At 37.2% G+C, this 19,371-nt stretch overlaps 1 protein-coding gene across 2 annotated transcripts in view; it reads left to right on the forward strand.

Annotated features, from left to right (window-relative positions):
- Positions 1–15,304, forward strand: part of LOC114658063 (protein LSM14 homolog A-like) — a 94,002-nt gene extending 78,698 nt beyond the window's left edge. For both annotated transcript variants that reach the window (XM_028810087.2, XM_028810088.2), the window contains exons 8-9: positions 6,832–7,066; positions 12,247–15,304. In XM_028810087.2, coding sequence (XP_028665920.1) covers positions 6,832–7,066; positions 12,247–12,270 — 259 coding nt within the window. In that variant the 3' untranslated portion in view covers positions 12,271–15,304. The remainder of the gene's footprint in view (positions 1–6,831; positions 7,067–12,246) is intronic.
- The last annotated feature ends 4,067 nt before the right edge of the window (positions 15,305–19,371 follow it).

A 19,371-nucleotide genomic window follows, 5' to 3' on the forward strand; every position in this document is an offset into this window, starting at 1 on the left:
TTTTAAAACTCTGGCAGCTTTTTATTATAATCCTCTAGTGGAGAAGGGCTCACAAGAGCCACCCACCAGCTTGAACCAGCCTAGAATTGGAGGTAATATCCTCTGATTTGCCATCCTCTGAACTTTCTCCTCTCAGTCTCATCACTTTTACTGCTTTTAAGCCTGGTGAGATACTATACCTGTGACCCCCAGGAGTTGAAGCAGCCATGTACTTTAACTGTGTCAGAGACTTTTAACTCCTCTCTACTATCCAAACTTGAATACTGTTGATCTTGTAATCTGTTTTGGAAATGGTAGCCAGTACCTTTTCAATAAATTTTGAATGGTCCTCAGAAACATGTTGGTTGGCTGGTGATTTGTTTCTTTATAGAGTAATCTATATTTACTATTGTTCCAAGTCCCTCTTTATTCAAAAAAGATGGATAGGAGGTGAAAGGAGGTTGCTGTACCAAGTATCAGGGTTTGCATTTAATGACACAATGAGAAGTTCCGAAATATTATAAGGCCTTATAGTTGTAACACTGTTTGTACAGACTGAGAGGAGATAGGTGAAATGGTTTTCATACATAGCGAGGATACCTACCATGCATGATCTGTTGACTGTCAAAGGGCACACTCAGTTACACATCAGCACCTAAACTGGACAGCTTTAGAATCAAGTAACTCGATATGCAAGTTTTGGGCAATCACTTTCTACATTTGCATCTGTTCTTTATTCTTATCTAGTTCAACCACTGCTTCTGGATGTTCTATTACAATATGTTTGTTTATCCCGCTTATCTGCAGTACTGTATAGTGAAGACAAGAAGCCTATTCTAACTGAAACAGAGATTAGGCAGAAACAAGCTTCTCTAGACCGATACTCCTACCACTGAGCAATCTCATGCTCATAGCAATGCTCAATTTTTTCACCTACACCCACCACTAAAAGACCCCTTTTTAACTTTCACTGATGATTCACAGCACTAGCATTCTGTTGTTTTCCTTTTGTATTCATTATTGGCTCGGTGGTTACAGGTTTTCCTGATGGTGATGCTAATTTTCAGTTGTATTTGTATGTTTTTCTACATTTTGAGTAGCCGTTTGGCAATAGCCTGATGCAGGCAGATTATGTATGTGCTCCTTGTGATGCACTGACATCTTATCCAGAGTTGAATCTTGCCTTGAACCTACCTGTAATGTAGCTGTTAGCTACATTTGCCAATAAAATAAAATGTTTAGATGATTAATTGAATTATTTTTTAACCCCTTCATGCCCCAAGGGTTTTTGCCATTATTGCACCTAGGTTACGTACCCAAAAATAAATGGCTGTAATTCTGCCTATGTCATAAAATAGCTTCAAATGACTGTTGGTGAGTATAACACTCCAAATTTTTAGAAGAAAGTCTTTATTTGAATAAAAACTTTTGTTTCCACTAAATCAAACAGTACAGTACCTAACCAAGACATTTTATGATACACAACCCTGCAATTTTCTTTTCTTCTCCAATCTGTCAGCTATCATTGTACCAAATTTAGATTTCATTTCTCATCATTGCAAAATTTTACTGTTTAACATATGGTGTCCCCTTTTTTGGAAACATTTATTCTCTTGCACTTACACCATCTCAAAACAATCATCACTGGTGCAGTTAGACTTCTATTTTTTTGGGAAAAAAATTAAAAACATCTGTCTGTCTGTCTGTCTCTCTCTGTCTCTGTCTCTCTCTCTCTCTGTGTGTGTGCATATATAGATAGATACCGTATTTTTCGCTCCTTTAGGTTTAGAGGAGGAAAACAAGAAAAAAAAATATTCAGTAAAATATAGCAGAATAGTATTTCAACCATGTAAAGTCAATATTCAACCGTGTATATTCAACAGCGGTATTAAGAACCGTCATTAACAAATGAGGAGAGACTTAAATTTCAAGCACTCTTCTAGTTTTCTGGAAACCCCAAGAACTCCTTCTCGCTAATGTCAGAATTTCTGAAGCTCAGTTTCTCACAATCACTTTGCAGCAGCACATACCTATCCTCATGCGGCATAACCTGTCCAAAACCACCAGGGGACAAAGCGCATTTGGACCAATGCTCCCTGAAGTTATATTGCCAGTCTAGTCCCATCTCTATTTATAATGCCTCACAGCCCTTCATCTCGTCTTTTGTTGTGGGTTTCCACTTCGAAAAACGAGAATGCGGTGCAAGAGCAGCCCGCGATTCAAAAAATTGCTCTGCATACCTGTTTGTCTCGTCTGACAGTAGCTGAAAGGCAGCTTCAGGAAAGAACAGCCTGAAGTAGACCAGCGGCTGGTAATCTGTCGAGTCCAACAACAGGATATGCTGTCTTGTGAAGTCCGGTAGCCAGTTTTGCTCCCACGGATCAATGTCTGGGTATTTCACCCGCACGAACCTTGCCGTATGTGCATCGGCTACGCGAATGCACTCAACTGAGGTAGTATCGGCTGGTGTCCAATCAGCTGATGCCAGTTCCTCACTCTCTTGCTCGATCTCTTGATCACGCTCAACAAAATCAGAATCCGACTCAGAGATAATGCGTAAAACATCGTCTGCTGAGTATTTTGTTTTCTGCACTCACTTCGCTCCCTCGTGAGATGTCGATGCCATCTTGCCTTTGTTTATATTTTGTAACTCACGCACACACAACGATTAGATGGCGAGTCAATGAGTCTAACATTCCTCCAAGCAGAGAGGGAATGCCTGTGAAGTAACTGAGTTTTGTCACCATTAACAGCTGATTGTCACCCTCTACCCCTGGATGTCGACTTTTGTCAGGTAATGCACATCAGGGTCTGTGGTGCAATATTCGCTCCATAAGACGCACAGAAATTTCCACCCTTCTTTTTGGGGGAAAAAAAGTGCGTCTTATGGAGCGAAAAATACGGTATATAGATACATACATACATACATAATATAGATGAATGGATGGATGTATGTAGTCATATGAAAAAGTTTGGGAACCCCTCTCAGCCTGCATTTTAATTTGCTCTACTTTCAACAAAAAAGATGACAGTGGTATGTCTTTCATTTCCTAGGAACATCCGAGTACTGGGGTGTTTTCCAAACATAGATTTTTAGTGAAGCAGTATTTAGTGGTATGAAATTAAATCAAAAGTGAACAAATGGCTGTGCAGAAATTTTGGTCCCCTTGTAATTTTGCTGATTTGAATGTATGTATCTGCTCAATACTGATTACTTGCAACACCAAATTGGTTGGATTTGCTCGTTAAGCCTTGAACTGTGTCCAATCATGAGAAAAGGTATTTAAGGTGGTCAATTGCAAGTTGTGCTTCCCTTTGACTCTCCTCTGAAGAGTGACAGCATGGGATCCTCAAAGCAACTCTCAAAAGATCTGAAAACAAAGATTGTTCAGTATCATGGTTTAGGGGAAGGCTACAAAAAGCTATCTGTCGGTTTCAACTGTAAGGAATGTAATCAGGAAATGGAAGGCCACAGGCACAGTTGCTGTTAAGCCCAGGTCTGGCAGGCAAAGAAAAATACAGGAGTGGCATATGCCCACGATTGTGAGAATGGTTACAGACAACCCACAGATCACCTCCAAAGACCTGCAAGAACATCTTGCAGCAGATGGTGTATCTGTACATCGTTCTACAATTCAGCGCAATTTGCACAATGAACACCGGTATGGCAGGGTGATGAGAAAGAAGCCCTTTCTGCACTCACGCCACAAACAGTTGTATGCAAATGCTCATTTAGACAAGCCAGATTCATTTTGGAACAAAGTGCTTTGGACTGATGAGACAAAAATTGAGTTATTTGGTCATAACAAAAAGCGTTTTGCATGGTGGAAGAAGAACACCGCATTCCAAGAAAAACATCTGCTACCTACTGTCAAATTTGGTGGAGGTTCCATCATGCTGTGGGGCTAGTTCAGGGACTGGGGCCCTTGTTAAAGTCGAGGGTCGGATGAATTCAACCCAATATCAACAAATTCTTGAGGATAATGTTCAAACATCAGTCACAAAGTTGAAGTTACGGATATTCCAACAAAACAATGACCCAAAACACAGTTCGATATCTACAAAGGCATTCATGCAGAAGGAGAATTACAATGTTCTGGAATGGCCGTCACAGTCCCCTGACTTGAATATCATTGAAAGTCTATGGGATAATTTGAAGCAGGCTGTCCATGCTCAGCAGCCATCAAATTTAACTGAACTGGAGAGATTTTGTGTGGAAGAATGGTCAAAAATACCTCCATCCAGAATTCAAACACTCATCAAAGGCTATAGGAGGCGTCTAGAGGCTGTTATATTTGCAAAAGGAGGCTCAACTAAGTATTGATGTAATATCTCTGTTGGGGTGCCCAAATATATGCACCTGTATAATTTTGTTATGATGCATATTGCATATTTTCTGTTAATCCAATAAACTTAATGTCACTGCTGAAATACTGTTTCCATAAGGCATGTCACATATTAAAAGGAAGTTGCTACTTTGAAAGCTCAGCCAATGATAAACAAAAATCCAAAGAATTTAGAGGAGTTCCCAAACTTTTTCATATGACTGTATGTGTGTGTGTGTATATGTATATATACAGGGGCCTCAGTTCCTCCTTGGCCTCAGGAGATACAAGATTTACATTGTTTTGTCAACACAACAGTTTGTACCATTCTTCAGAATTATGAAGCCACACTGAGTCTTGACAAAGACACAACTGTCCCAGAATGGATGCGCTTAAAGCAATACAGGGAAAAGCTTGGCAGCATCCTCTGTGTATGACTTGGTCCAGATAATAAATACAAGCAATCCAGATCTTTACTCTAACATTGTCAAATTGGTTAAACTGTCTCTTACACTGCCTGTGCAGCCTGTGAGAGGGGATTCTCAAATCTTAATATAATAAAAAAACAAGCACAGATCTTGTCTGTCACATGCTCGCCTCGTGGTCCTAATGCACATCCACCAGTTAAAGAAGACCACAGAGACATTTGACCCAAAACCTGCAGTTGACCTGTGGATGGAGACCGCTAAGCAGAGGCTTAACCAAGGAGAGGGAGATGCATCTGCAGCATCATCATCTACCATGTAGGAAGCTGAAGTAGAGGACTGTGAGGTAGACAGCGAGGAGGACAGTGAGGAAGGTTGCACTTATTAAAACCTTACTCTGTATAGAGTGATCAGGTATTTCTGATTCTTACCTCTTTTTAAGCTGCTGCTATGTTTTTATTTTATTATTATTTTTGTTGTATCTGTATTTTTTACCCTAATTCTTTACCTTACTGTTAAATCTGTTATAGAAATTGTTTTATTTCAATTTTTTCAATTTCTTTGGCAAAACTGTTTATGGTCATGCCAATAAAGTTATTTGAATTGAATTGCGTACCAAACTCCATCTGATGGTACTCACTTGAGTAACTCATTAAAAAAGTTATGTGCACCCCTATAGTGCACATAACTAGTGGCTACGCACTAGCCACTTCACGGATCTGCTGCTCGTGTATGGGGAAGCGGATGTACAATTTAAACAGATTGTTTTCATGGGAATTGTTACTTATGCATAATAGAACTATTTTACATTACAGCGAGTAATTAACCATAGTAAAAAATAGTAAAATGTGATAAATTGAAAGAAAATTGTTTCATGTTGCGTTGTTTTCGTTCTGTTTGCCTTTGAAATTAACATGCAAATACTTTTTAAACTTACACTTTTACTGTAAAACTTCAGTAAAAACATTTTTTTGAATCAACTTTTCTAATAGGAAATTGTAAATGTTTTAAATGCGAATGGCATATCAAGATCTTCTTTGGTGTCTGTTATCTGCGAAAGATGTACTATATTACCTTTCTTTTCGCCCGTTAAAATTTTACATGTCAGAATTGTTCGACCAATTTTGAATACATCTAGTCTTGTCCTACTGCATAGCCCATCACTCAGACATAAATTACGCAATAACATTACGATACATCCTCCTTTCAACTGTAATTCGGCAGGTGGAAGACGGGATGGTGTTAATGGTTGTAGATATTCTACGGAATATTGTAAGGTGAAGTTTTCATCTTCCGTAACATCACCACCAGCTGTTTCAGTATAGTCTAATGATACGCATTTAATCAATTTGCCATGTAACCGATCGACAACTTTCGCGTTTATTCGTTCATTGTTTCTCAGTGCTAGGATTGCTTGTGTACTCATTTCTTCTGTTGAGAACCCTTCAGGATGAAATTCTTCAATAAGATTTGGACATAAGTCTTCTTTTATTGGGAACTTAAAGTGAGGAAAATTATAAATAATTATTAGAGCTGAGAGCGCAGGAACTGTGTCATGAATGAGAGGTGAGAGGACTGTGGGCATGGTTGAAAATGGCTGAGAGGAGGGCAGACTTGAAAAAATCTCTTGGCAATAGTCTAGTCTCAAGATTTTCTTTTATAATATACAAATAATGTCCATAATGACAGCACAGTCTTTTCCTTCCCTCTTCCCTCCACTCAAAGGTCCTGTTATTATGTTCAATATTATTTTACATATACTATATAATGCAAGGTGCTATAACTTTTCAGTACTTAATTGCACAAACCGTTCTGCACAATCATACTTGCAGTTGTACTTCATTACTTGTATTTAGTATGTCATGACAGATTTGCAGTCTAACAAAAGCATGCTTCACAGAAGAGAATGCAGACATGCTAGTTTTTCTTGCAAAAAATTAAGACATAGTTGTTTGTTTACGCAAAAATGCAATGTGAACTGTCTGCATTTATGCAAAGCTTTAAATTTGTTAGTAGTCTGTGTTACTTTTCTAAGCAATTGTTTGCAAAAGTCCACATTGAAGTAATAATTTATACATTTTTTTTTTTTTACATCCTTTCAGAGAGCGAAGGCAAACGTGGGCGGAGGAAAGAAGAATGAATGCAGAGACCTTTGGAATTCCTATTCGTCATAATCGTGGCCGTGGAGGATTTCGTGGCAGAGGAGGAATGGGCTTTCGTGGTGGCAGAGGTCGCGGTGGAGGTCGAGGCAGTTTTGGTGCATCACGTGGCAGTGGTTTTAGAGGTGGTTTCCGAGGAGGTCGTGGTGGGAGAGAATTCACAGACTTCGAATACAGGGTGAATTTGTCTCAGTTAATTTGACTATTAGACCATTCTGTTTAGATTTATTTTTGACCTATGGACTTTGGTTATACATTTAATTTTGTAAACTTCTTGTAAGCCTAATGTGAAATAAATGTGTTCAGAAACTGAGTGAATGAATATAAGTAGTTTGAACCAAAATTAATTACAATATAAATTGTATGTTTATTCCTTTACCAACCATCACGAAGTAACTTAAGAGGAGTGCCAAATGATTTGTTTAGGACACTTTTTAAAAAATATTTTAATGTGTTTTTCCATTCAAGCTATTTAGAGGCGATCCTGATATAGGTTCAGTGTAACATTAAGCTTAGTTTTACATGTAACATATCTGTCAGATAAGTCCTTTTCTTCTCATATCCAAAAGTCTTGAAGCTGCACTAAAAAACTCCTAACTAATGACCCTGGTACATGGTACTAACAGAAGCTTTCATGCTAAAATAGCCAAGTACGGGAAGTAAATTGTATTGATAGCCAAGTAGTGGAAAACACCAACCAATCTTTGTATAGTAACACTAGAATCTCTGAAGAAGACAAAAAAAGTCGTAATGCCGGGCCACATTAAATTCCTTCGCACCTCACCATTAGCTGTTTTTCAGATGACTCACTGATGCCGCTAAAGTTCTTCTAGCTCAAGTCTGTTTATCTGAGTTTGAGGTTTCTTTAACACTAGAATTACCAGAGCCTACGAAAAAACTCGTAGATCCGGCCCACCTTAAATCGCTTCTTAAATCAGTTCACACCTCTCTGCCAGCATCCTTTGTCCTCTAAATGTGCTGATAAAAGACAAGCTGCCAGCAGCTGGCTATTCCATCCCCTAACCGACTTAGAACGTGCGCAAACTTTTCCCAGCTCATGCCTTGATTGATTATCTGGGAGTGAAGTGGAGTTTTGGAGTGGAAATAATAGATCGTTATTTGGAACACACGCATTTCATGTGTGTTCCGTTTCTACAGTAATCTGTGTAAACACATTGTTAAAACAGAAACTTTTTCATATTTTAGTAATAAATGTTACAAAATGTAGTGGGCATAAACTATAGAATGTGTAAAGCCTGAGTTCCAAAGATCAAATAAACACTTTCACAAAAGCTTCAAGAATGATACAACAGATAAAGTGTTGCTTTTTTTTTTTTTCTTTTTAACCTCAAACGGACATAAAATTTATAAATTGGTATACACTGTCAGTTAATGAGATCGTTATATTTTCATGTAGGATGCTCCTTTTAAAATATTTTTTTAACAGTTGAAACTGCAATTAACATGAACAACTGTCCTTATAACTTATTTTTAAGATCCATAACACACAGACAGAGCACTGCGTAATAGAGAGACAGGCAGAGATATATAAATAAACAGGGATGCCACATGTACTGAAAGAAAAAAAAAGATCAACATGTGCGTTGTTCCTGCTGCACTGAATAAGTTCACGCACTCTAACATCACCCCTCCCCTCAATCTGACTCTCTAAGTAACAGCACAAGTACAGACGCAAACCAAGTGTAATCAAAAGTCCCAGTTCGATCCCCACTCACTCCTATATTTGCCGTTTTCAGTAATAAGCTGCTGTTTTTGTTAATATTACACAGTACACACATGCACTTCGTTTGCGTCTTTGGCTGACTAAATACTTTTTTGCCCCACTGTATAATGTGGGCACTCTCAGACATGGTCGGTGATAGAACAGGCCATTGGTTTATTGAAAAACATATGGCAGTGTTTGGACTTGTTGGGTAGCCCATGGCTATACAGCCCTACAAATATTTGCCACATTTTGATGGCTTGTGCAGTACTGCACAACGTAATGCAGAGACATGTAGTGCAGACCCTGTCCCTTAGAATATCAATGGAGTAGCAATTCAGAGATGTTTGGGTTGTACAGTGGGGCAAAAAAGTATTTAGTCAGCCACCAATTGTGCAAGTTCTCCCACTTAAAAAAAGATGATAGGCCTGTAGTTTTCATCATAGGTATACCTCAACTATGAGAGACAAAATGAGAAAAAAAATCCAGAAAATCACATTGTCTGATTTTATAGAATATATTTGCAAATTATGGTGGAAAATAAGTATTTGGTCACCTACAAACAAGAAAGATTTCTGGCTCTCACAGACCTGTATCTTCTTCTGTAAGAGGCTCCTCTGTCCTCCACTCGTTACCTGTATTAATGGCACCTTTTTGAACTCGTTATCAATATAAAAGACACCAGTCCACAACCTCAAACAGTCACACTCCAAACTCCACTATGGCCAAGACCAAAGAGCTGTCAAAGGACACCAGAAACAAAATTGTAGACCTGCACCAGGCTGGGGAGACTGAATCTGTAATAGGTAAGCAGCTTGGTGTGAAGAAATCAACTGTGGGAGCAATTATTAGAAAATGGAAGACATACAAGACCACTGATAATCTCCCTCGATCTGGAGCTCCACGCAAGATCTCACCCTATGGGGTCAAAATGATCACAAGAACGGTGAGCAAAAATCTCAGAACCACACGGGGGGACCTAGTGAATGACCTGCAGAGAGCTGGGACCAAAGTAACAAAGGCTACCATCAGTAACACACTACGCCGCCAGGGACTCAAATCCTGCAGTGCCAGACGTGTCCCCCTGCTTAAGCCAGTACATGTGCAGGCCCGTCTGAAGTTTGCTAGAGAGCATTTGGATGATCCAGAAGAGGATTGGGAGAATGTCATATGGTCAGATGAAAAAACTCTACTCGTCATGTTTGGAGGAGAAAGAATGCTGAGTTGCATTCAAAGAACACCATATCTACTGTAAAGCATGGGGGTGGAAACATCGTGCTTTGGGGCTGTTTTTCTGCAAAGGGACCAGGACGACTGATCCGTGTAAAAAAAAAAAAAGAATGAATGGGGCCATGTATCGTCAGATTGAGTGAAAACCTCCTTCCATCAGCAAGGGCATTGAAGATGAAATGTGGCTGGGTCTTTCAGCATGACAATGATCCCAAATACACCGCCCGGGTAACGAAGGAGTGGCTTCGTAAGAAGCATTTCAAGGTCCTGGATTGGCCTAGCCAGTCTCCAGATCTCAACCCCATAGAAAATCTTTGGAGGGAGTTGAAAGTCCGTGTTGCCCAGCAACAGCCCCAAAACATCACTGCTCTAGAGGAGATCTGCATGGAGAAATGGGCCAAAATACCAGCAGCAGTGTGTGAAAACCTTGTGAAGACTTACAGAAAACGTTTGACCTCTGTCATTGCCAACAAAGGGTATATAACAAAGTATTGAGATGAACTTTTGTAATTGACCAAATACTTTTTTTCCATCATAATTTGCAAATAAATTATTCAGAAATCAGACAATGTGATTTTCTGGAATTTTTTTTCTCATTTTGTCTCTCATAGTTTAGGTATACCTATGATGAAAATTACAGGCCTCTCATCTTTTTAAGAGGGAGAACTTGCACAATTGGTGGCTGACTAAATACTTTTTTGCCCCCACTGTATATGTTGAATGTAAAGAAACTTGTATGTATTGCAATATTGACATTCATTTGGCAAAATAGTTTAATTTTTTTTACAAGTTCAATAAGAATGTTCTTAATATCTCGCAGATAGTCTGGCAGTAGTCTTGGCACTGCAATAAAGGCTCATTGCTATTGCTCCGTCCACTCAGCTGCTGTCACTTGCTGACACTCTTGGTTTTTCCTTTCATGCAATACTCATGCAGTGAGACCAGCCCCCAAAAAATTGCTGTTCTTCACTTCAATCAGTAATACTTCCAAGTCACATTCACTGAACTTTCTTTTTCTGTGTTTGATGGTTTGTAGCAAAAATGTCACTGTGCAACATGGCCAAATTTATATGGTGATTAGATCATGAATTATTAGATCATGATTAGATCTAGTATGAAATTTTGAGCAAGGTTTTATACACAATGCCTCATTTCTTACTAGGGTGCCAATGTTCTTAGCTATAGAAATAAACTTAACTGCATCAACATCACATTAGGGGATCACTTTCTTTCTCCTTTTTGGTATTTTTTTTTTTTGGAGGGCTTTTGGGCATACAACATCATTTCAGATTTGCCAAGGTTTTTTACTTTTTACTTTTTTAAGGGGGGTGGCTTGTTGGGCTTTTATTGCTTTCTGCATTTTAATGCAAATACTGTATCTAGATAATCAAGATCTTTTTACACATTCAAGTTTCATCTTAGAAGTATGTTAGTATTTGGAAATTACCTTTTCTGAGCCTAGTTTTGAATTGTGATCAAATCAGTGTAGTATCCCTGAAGCAGTGGATATTTATGCACATCTCAGACATGCTTGCTTGGTTTCCTCTACCAGAACACCTTTTGTCAAAAAGATGCTCAGTGACTTCTTAGGGCAAAGAAGCTTTTTAGAATGTTGTCATTTTTAGGTTTAAGACACATTACTCCACCATTTTTGTTTTTTTAGAAGCCTTTTAAGCTAGCATCTGCCCACTTTGGAAATCAGTGAGGATTTTTTAGTTTATAATATGTGTTCACTCCCACTTTAAAAAAAAAAAAACAAAAACAGCATGTGGCTAAATATTTAAGGTTTTCTTTTCTTCTCTGATACTCAGAATGGATTACTTTTACCATGTGATAATTGTGACTGCTCATTTAAATGTATGTCATATTTACTAAAGATGACATGGCAGAATTTTAACAGTATGTTGAAAAACATTTTTTCAAAACACAATTTTAAATGTTGATGTTTCCTGAGAAGTTATAGTAAAGGGAAAATGCACATTAAAAAACATGCTGCTTTTGGCAGCTTCACACGGTCTAGTAATGCAGTCCCTTTTCAGAGTGGTATCTTTGTCTTGAATGCATGATTTGTTTAGATTCTGAAAAACTAGTCTGTTTCTATGATTCAAATAATACTCTTAGTTCTATCTATTATAATTTGACTGAAAATATAATTGTTACTACCTGTGTTGAGAAGAGATTACAAATTGTTACAACCTGGGTTTGGGTGCTTGTGTGAAAAGTTCTGTAAATATGGTAAGCCAGATGCAATATATATTTAGGGCCAACAATAAATGCATGAAGAATCATTTAAGATTCTAAAATGTGCATGTATTTAAAATGTGTTGTATATATTCATGTTGAAAAAAATCTTCAAATCATGTTGACAGTTCTTATTAATTTTGTTTTATGTTTTTCTTTTGCAGAAGGATAACAAAGTTGCTGCATAGTACTTCAAGAAGATTCTCCAGAAATGAGTTTAGTTCTTCATGGTCCAGAGAATTTTGTTTTAGTTTTCAACTTCTTTGACAATATGAATGAAGCAATGTATTTGCTGTATATTTGTCACCAGCACTGGGGTAGACTGCTTGAAAGATATTATGCAGTTAGGTTTTTCCTTGCTATTTTTTTATGGCAATCTTTGAAATGTTAAGGTATGTGTTTGAAATAACAGCAGAAGGACAGGTAAATTTCTTATGTATAGATTCAGAACTACAACAGAACTATTCAGTATTTTTTTCAACAATATTGAAAGGTTTTTCTTACTGAAATGTATTTGATAAAATTAATTATAAAGAAATGTATGCAGAAGGCCGTTGATACTGTGATGAAAGTAATTTGATCACTGAAATAGCTTTATTTTTGGATATATCCTGTAATGTACCTTAAGAGCGCCAAATTTCTGTATATAGCCGTTGGGGTTCCAAATACAGTTTTCTATAACTGACTTTTTTTATGACAAACTTTATAGTACCATATTTACTTCAAGGACAACTTTTAATGCCCTACTTTATTTATTGAGCCACTTAAACAAAAATAGCTTGGTTCTCATATATAAGTAGGTTTTGGAGTAAATTGGTCCATTCCTCAACGGGGATAAACAAATAGCCTGAAAAGGTGCTACATAGAAAAAGTTAAATGGGTGAGAGATAATATATATACTTCATAACAAGAAGCAAAAGAATGTGAAGGTATACTATCTGTGGGAACCCCCCTCCAGTTAAGCAAAGATCAAGTACCTGGTATTTTGTCTTGTGGCCTTTTTTTTTTTTTTTTTTTCCTTACTCATTTAATTTACAATTTTAATCCAACCTATTCTCTGTAGTTTATTGAAATGCAATGCAAGGTTTTGTTTTTTCCAGAATAGTTGGTCTTCACATTTTGAAAGGATATTAGAAAATGAATCATTCTGTCCTAGCTATATTTTTCTTAACTGTCGTTTTTTTCAGCACTTAACAGCTCAATCATAGTTTATAATAGTGTCAAACAGATCACTGAACTTAATTTAGGTCTCATTTTCTCACTAAACATAGTGAAATATTAATCTATACTTAATTTATAAAAGAGATCTGTTGAATACCTGCAACAATGGAATCCTGTGATTCAAGAAGTTAAGCCAATGTGTGTGTGTGTGTGTTTTTTTTTTTTTTTTTTTTCCTCCTATCTGCAAGCAGTAGAAATACTGGAATGTCAAAAGGGTCAGTTTTGAGCTTTTATTAAATATTTCAAAACCAATTTGAATTAATAGGAAATGCACCAAAGTAACAGATTATAATTTAAAGTTGATTATGGATATTCTATTCAAATTTGTTGCTTTCTCTCTAGATGCTGTCTAAGTTTACTTTGATTGCCTTGTTCAGTATAATGCAACTTACTTTGTGCTAAAACATGCAAGCTGTTAGCTTTTAATGTGATACAAGTGGAAGAAGAATAGGCTGTATATTTTCTTTTTTAAGCCTTTATTTTCTTTCAATGTCGCTTGTATATGTTTTAAGTTTCTTTATAGGATTAATTTTAAATGTTAACCTGAATGGTTTGTTTTCAATATTCAATTATTTCTACCAAGTTATCATTCAACAACAGTGCTGTCACTGCCTTTGTGTTCTAAACGTTTTACCATGTTATCCTTTTTGTTGAATGAATGGCACATGCTTAAAATATAATGCATTTATCTTCAGGCAGTGGAGAAAACTGTACTGTCATATGGTGGTCAGTGGAAACTATAATTTCCAGTGTGGGTGTTAAGCCATTAAATATTGTAGGATGGAAAACTAAAAATGTCTGTTACCTTTCCAGTATGTGTCTGGTACTTAAACATTATTTAAATTGGGGTCAGTTGCTTATGCAGATTGGTAATCTTTCTTATGCGGATAGTTTTCAAGTACAGTACCCTCTACGGCACATGACAGGATGCTTTCCAAATAAAGGATAGTTCAGGAAATCACTAAAATGTAAAGGTCTTCAGCTAACAGTAAATTAAATTAAAAAAAGTACCAATAGCTTTACTGTTCAGGACAATACTACATTAACTTAATGGGATCACAGCTACAAAACAAAAAGGTTCCTTCTGCCTTGTATTTTAGAATACAGCACTATGGTGATTTTTGTCTGTTTAAAATTTACATAGATGTATTAAGTAGTCATTCGGTATTTACTTTAAAGAAGTCCCCTAATATTTTATTATACCTTGTTGTTAAAAAAAAAAAAAAAATAGAGGATAAACATTGGTGGTCTAGACTACCTGTGAAGAAGGTGTTCACGTCTATGAAGAGATTTATTTAGAAGTGGATAGATATTTGTAGTGTGGTCATTGGTCAAAGAGGCCACAGAAATAAAGGGATCCAAAGATTTATTTAAACAAACGAAATGTTTTTAGTTTGTCTAGTGTATATTGATATCCTCATTATGTTGGATCAGTAGTAGGAAGAGCAGAGGATAATCTATTGTGGTTGCCTGCACATTTTAAATGTGTACTGCTAGTTCAGTAAATGCAGACTTAACTAGGCATTTTCTCAAAGCACTACAAGAAAATTTTCCTTCATAAGAAGACAAAACTAAAGTGAAAAAATAGGGCAGCTAGTAGTAAATATCCAGTAGTGTAATAAAAGTATACAGTTTGGCAGGAGCTTGTAGTAAGCACACAAAATAAAGCCTGCATGTTAACAGTCAGTACTTGTGAGGAACCACAAGAAATCATGATACTGAACAACTTTGAGGTTTTCTGGATAAGAAGCATTTGCTGTATTTTTGTCGCAATAACAATGTACAATATTACTGAAATATCCCATGCTAATATAAAAAAATGTAAATACCAAAATGCTGTATGCTAGTGAGGTATACATATTTTTTTTCTTGTATTATATGGGATAATAGCCAGTTTTGTTGGTATTTTTCAATCCCAAGAAACTTGACAGCATGGTGTACTTTGTGTCTCTTGCCAGACAGAGGTTTTTATTCAATGCTGCAAATAAACAGTTGTTCAAATATTTGCTTCCTTGTTTCTTTTCATTTTACCTATTTGATGTTAAATGCAGAGGAAAGCATGGTGATGCGGTAGATAGTGCTGCCACCTCATGGATCCATATTATCAGTTGCCGAAAAGTGAAAAATGTTTCCTGTTGTGTTTTCCAGCCAATCTTAAGGCATTTTTATTTGTTTATTGCCAGTCTATCTTGGTTCTTTTCCTAGTAGATTATACCTCTTTTACCTCAAACTTGAGGAACAAGGCTTTGTTTGAAAGATGATCCGTCAAAACCAAACCTTTCACCTGGTTATAATAAGTAAACTGACTGAGGTACTGTGTTTCTGTCATTATGCTTGTACAGATAATGAGTGGTTCAGTTGGCAGTGTAATGCTGCCTCATACATCTAAAAACCAAATGTCTGTTGAGGTTACACATGGTTACATTTTATTGAATAACTGTCCCAGCTTGACTCTTAATGACATTTGTAAAGTAATGGTGGGGTGATCTAGAAAGACAGAACCTGGAACATGTAATCAAAATGGTGGAGAATGTAGTTGTTCACCTATGGAAGTTACAGTAAGAGCAAGAAACAACAATTGTGGGGGTTTTTTTTTGTCTCTCCCGACCCCCCCTATCCAGCTTTTGCTTTTATTCTGCCTGGACAATTAATTGGTCTGTTTTACACAGAAGGGAAGAGGGGTTAAGGAAGGTGGTGGCTTTCACAGGTGCATGACAAATTTTAGAGATGGCCTATTTTGGAATGACAGTTTTCTCCACACCAGTTCTTCTGTCCCAAGCCATATTTGGAAAATAAATTGTGAGATGAAAATGCACTTTATTTATAAACATTACTCTGTTTCAGCTCTTTTTTTTTGGAAAATGTTATGTTTTTTTTTTTGTATTTCCATTTCTTCTTAATATGAACAGTTGCAACCAAATACAAATTTGAATGATTTTAGGATACATTTAATTTTCATTGTTGTTGTCATTTAATGTCAGTTAAATATAGTGTTTTTTTTTTCATTCTTTTGACTGAACTATAACTGAATGTTCTGATTTTATTTACTTAAGGTTTTGTTTATTTCTACTGAAATTTCTTGGTTTATTTACAGTCTTATGAAAAAGTTTGGATGCCCCTTTTAATTCTTTGGATTTTTGTTTATCATTGGCTGAGCTTTCAAAGTAGCAAATTCCTTTTAATATATGATATGCCTTATGGAAACAGTAGTATTTCAGCAGTGACGTTAAGTTTATTGGATTAACAGGAAATATGCAATATGCATCAGACCAAAATTATACAGGTGCATAAATATGGGCACCCCAACAGAGATATTACATCAATACTTAGTTGAGCCTCATTTAGGAAATATAACAGCCTCTAGACGCCTCCTATAGCCTTTGATGAGTGTCTGGATTCTGGATGGAGGTATTTTTGACTATTCTTCCATACAAAATCTCTCCAGTTAAATTTGATGGCTGCTGAGCATGGACAGCCTGCTTCAAATCATCCTAGATTTTCGATGATATTCAAGTCGGGACTGCGACGGCCATTCCAGAGCATTGAACTTCTCCTTCTGCATGAATGCCTTTGTAGATTTTGAACTGTTTTGGGTCATTGTCTTGTTGGACTGTCCAATCCCTGCGCAACTTCAACTTTGTGACTGATGCTTGAACATTATCCTGAAGAATTTGTTGATATTGGGTTGAATTCATCTGACCCTTGACTTTAACAAGGGCCCCAGTCCCTGAACTAGCCACACAGCCCCACAGTATGATGGAACTTCCACCAAATTTGACAGTAGGTAGCAGGTGTTTTTCTTGGAATGCAATGTTGTTCTTCCGCCATGCAAAGCACTTTTTGTTATGACCAAATAACTCAATTTTTGTTTCATCAGTCCAAAGCACTTTGTTCCAAAACTTATGTGGTTTGTCTAAATGAGCATTTCCATACAACAAGACTCTGTTTGTGGTGTGAGTGCAGAAAGGGCTTCTTTCTCATCACCCTGCCATACAGATGTTCTTTGTGCAAATTACGCTGAATTGTAGAATGATGTACAGATACACCATCTGCAGCAAGATGTTCTTGCAGGTCTTTGGAGGTAATCTGTGGGTTGTTTGTAACCATTCTCACAATCCTGCGCATATGCTGCTCCTGTATTTTTCTTGGCCTTCCAGACCTGGGTTTTACAGCAACTGTGCCTGTGGCCTTCCATTTCCTGATTACATTCCTTACAGTTGAAACTGCCAGTTTAAACCTCTGAGAGCTTTTTGTAGCCTTCCCCTAAACCATGATACTGAACAATCTTTGTTTTCAGATCTTTGGAGAGTCAAAGGGAAGCACAACTTGTAATTGACCACCTTAAATACCTTTTCTCATGATTGGACACACCTGTCTATGAAGTTCAAGGCTTAACGAGCTAATCCAACCAATTTGGTGTTGCAAGTAATCAGTATTGAGCAGTTGCATGCATTCAAATCAGCAAAATTACAAGGGTACCCAAATTTTCGCACAGCCATTTTTTCACATTTGATTTAATTTCATACAACTAAATACTGCTTCACTAAAAATCTTTGTTTGGAAAACACCCCAGTACTCGGATGTTCCTAGGAAATGTAAGTCATACCAGTTATATATTTTTTTTTAAGTAAATTATTATGCAGGCTGAGAGGGGTTCCCAAACTTTCATGACTGTAAGTCATTGCCTGCTAATGATCCTGTGCTTAGAGACGATACTGTTATTTTCACATCCTGACGTTTGTTATCATCTGCTCATTGTTGAATGTCCATTCAGTTTGAAGTAATGTTTGCAGCCTCAAATTAAACCTCTTACTTGATTAGTTGGTCTTTTCCTGCCCTAGTTCTGTAGTCAAGTAGACATTTCAATGATATTTTTGGTTTTGCATTACACATTCAGTACACATCTTCATTTTTATTTTTACAATTCCCATTTCCTGTACATTTTGATTATGTAATTATAATTGTCATTATTATTTGGCTATGGCTTCAAATGACTGCTAAATACTTGGATGATCATTACTATTATAGGCCTTCCCATGGACTTAAACATTGCACGCACAAAGCGATCAGCCTCCAGCTAAATGTATCCCTAAGTGCTTGCAGCAGGGCATGTTCTTAGATAAGATTTACAGTGACTAGTGGCCTTATTTATAAAACATTGCGTAATTTAGAGCATGAAGACACGTGTATGCCAAAAATTAAAATCAGATTTATAAAACCTGGTATATGCACATTTCTTCTCACTTTATTTTAAAAATCTAAATCTTCTTCTAAATGTGCGTAAATATAGGGAGATTCGCTCAAAAGAGACCCAGAATATTCCGTCAGACTGAAGCAACGTTAACCAAAAAATACGCTCTATACCTTGACGTATTTGTAATCGATTGCATTATGTGCGATGCTGGAAGTGGTTTCTGTTTTCTGCCAGACACATTTCGAGGCGGCGCTCCATGTTCCTGAATGTATCAGCAAACAATTGGGGGTGGGGGGCAGCAGCAATTTCACTTTGAATGTTTTCCTTCAAATTTTGCACAGGGCAAGGCTTGTTGCAATAGACGTTTCCTTTGAGCATACCCCAAAGGAAGAAGTCTGGTGGTGTCAGATCTGGCGACCGTGGTGGCCAAAGCCCTTTTGAAATTACCCTGTTGCCGAAAAAAGGACTCAATTTCTGCCATGCTCCTTGCCGATGTGTGACACGATCCATCTTGCTAGAAGTAACCTTCCGTTAACTCGCGATCATCCAGTTGATTCTGACATCGCTTAAACAAATTGGTGACCCTACACTAATGTAGACGAGTCAGAGTATAGGAATGTTGTGGAGGGCTATGTCTTATGCTGTAGGGACAACTTGCAATTCAACAACAGCAAGACAAAAGAGCCGGTGATAGACTTAAGGTGTGTCAAGGACCCACTGAGACCTGTCACCATACACAGGGAGGACTTGGAAGTGGTGCAGACCTCAAAGTGCGTAGGAATCCATATAAACGGCAAACTGGACTGGTCTGACAACACAGTGGCGCAGTATAAGAAGGGCCAGAACAGACTTGCTAAGGAGATTCAGATGTTTT

Source organism: Erpetoichthys calabaricus, chromosome 9, assembly GCF_900747795.2.
Source record: "Erpetoichthys calabaricus chromosome 9, fErpCal1.3, whole genome shotgun sequence".
NCBI lineage: Eukaryota > Metazoa > Chordata > Cladistia > Polypteriformes > Polypteridae > Erpetoichthys > Erpetoichthys calabaricus.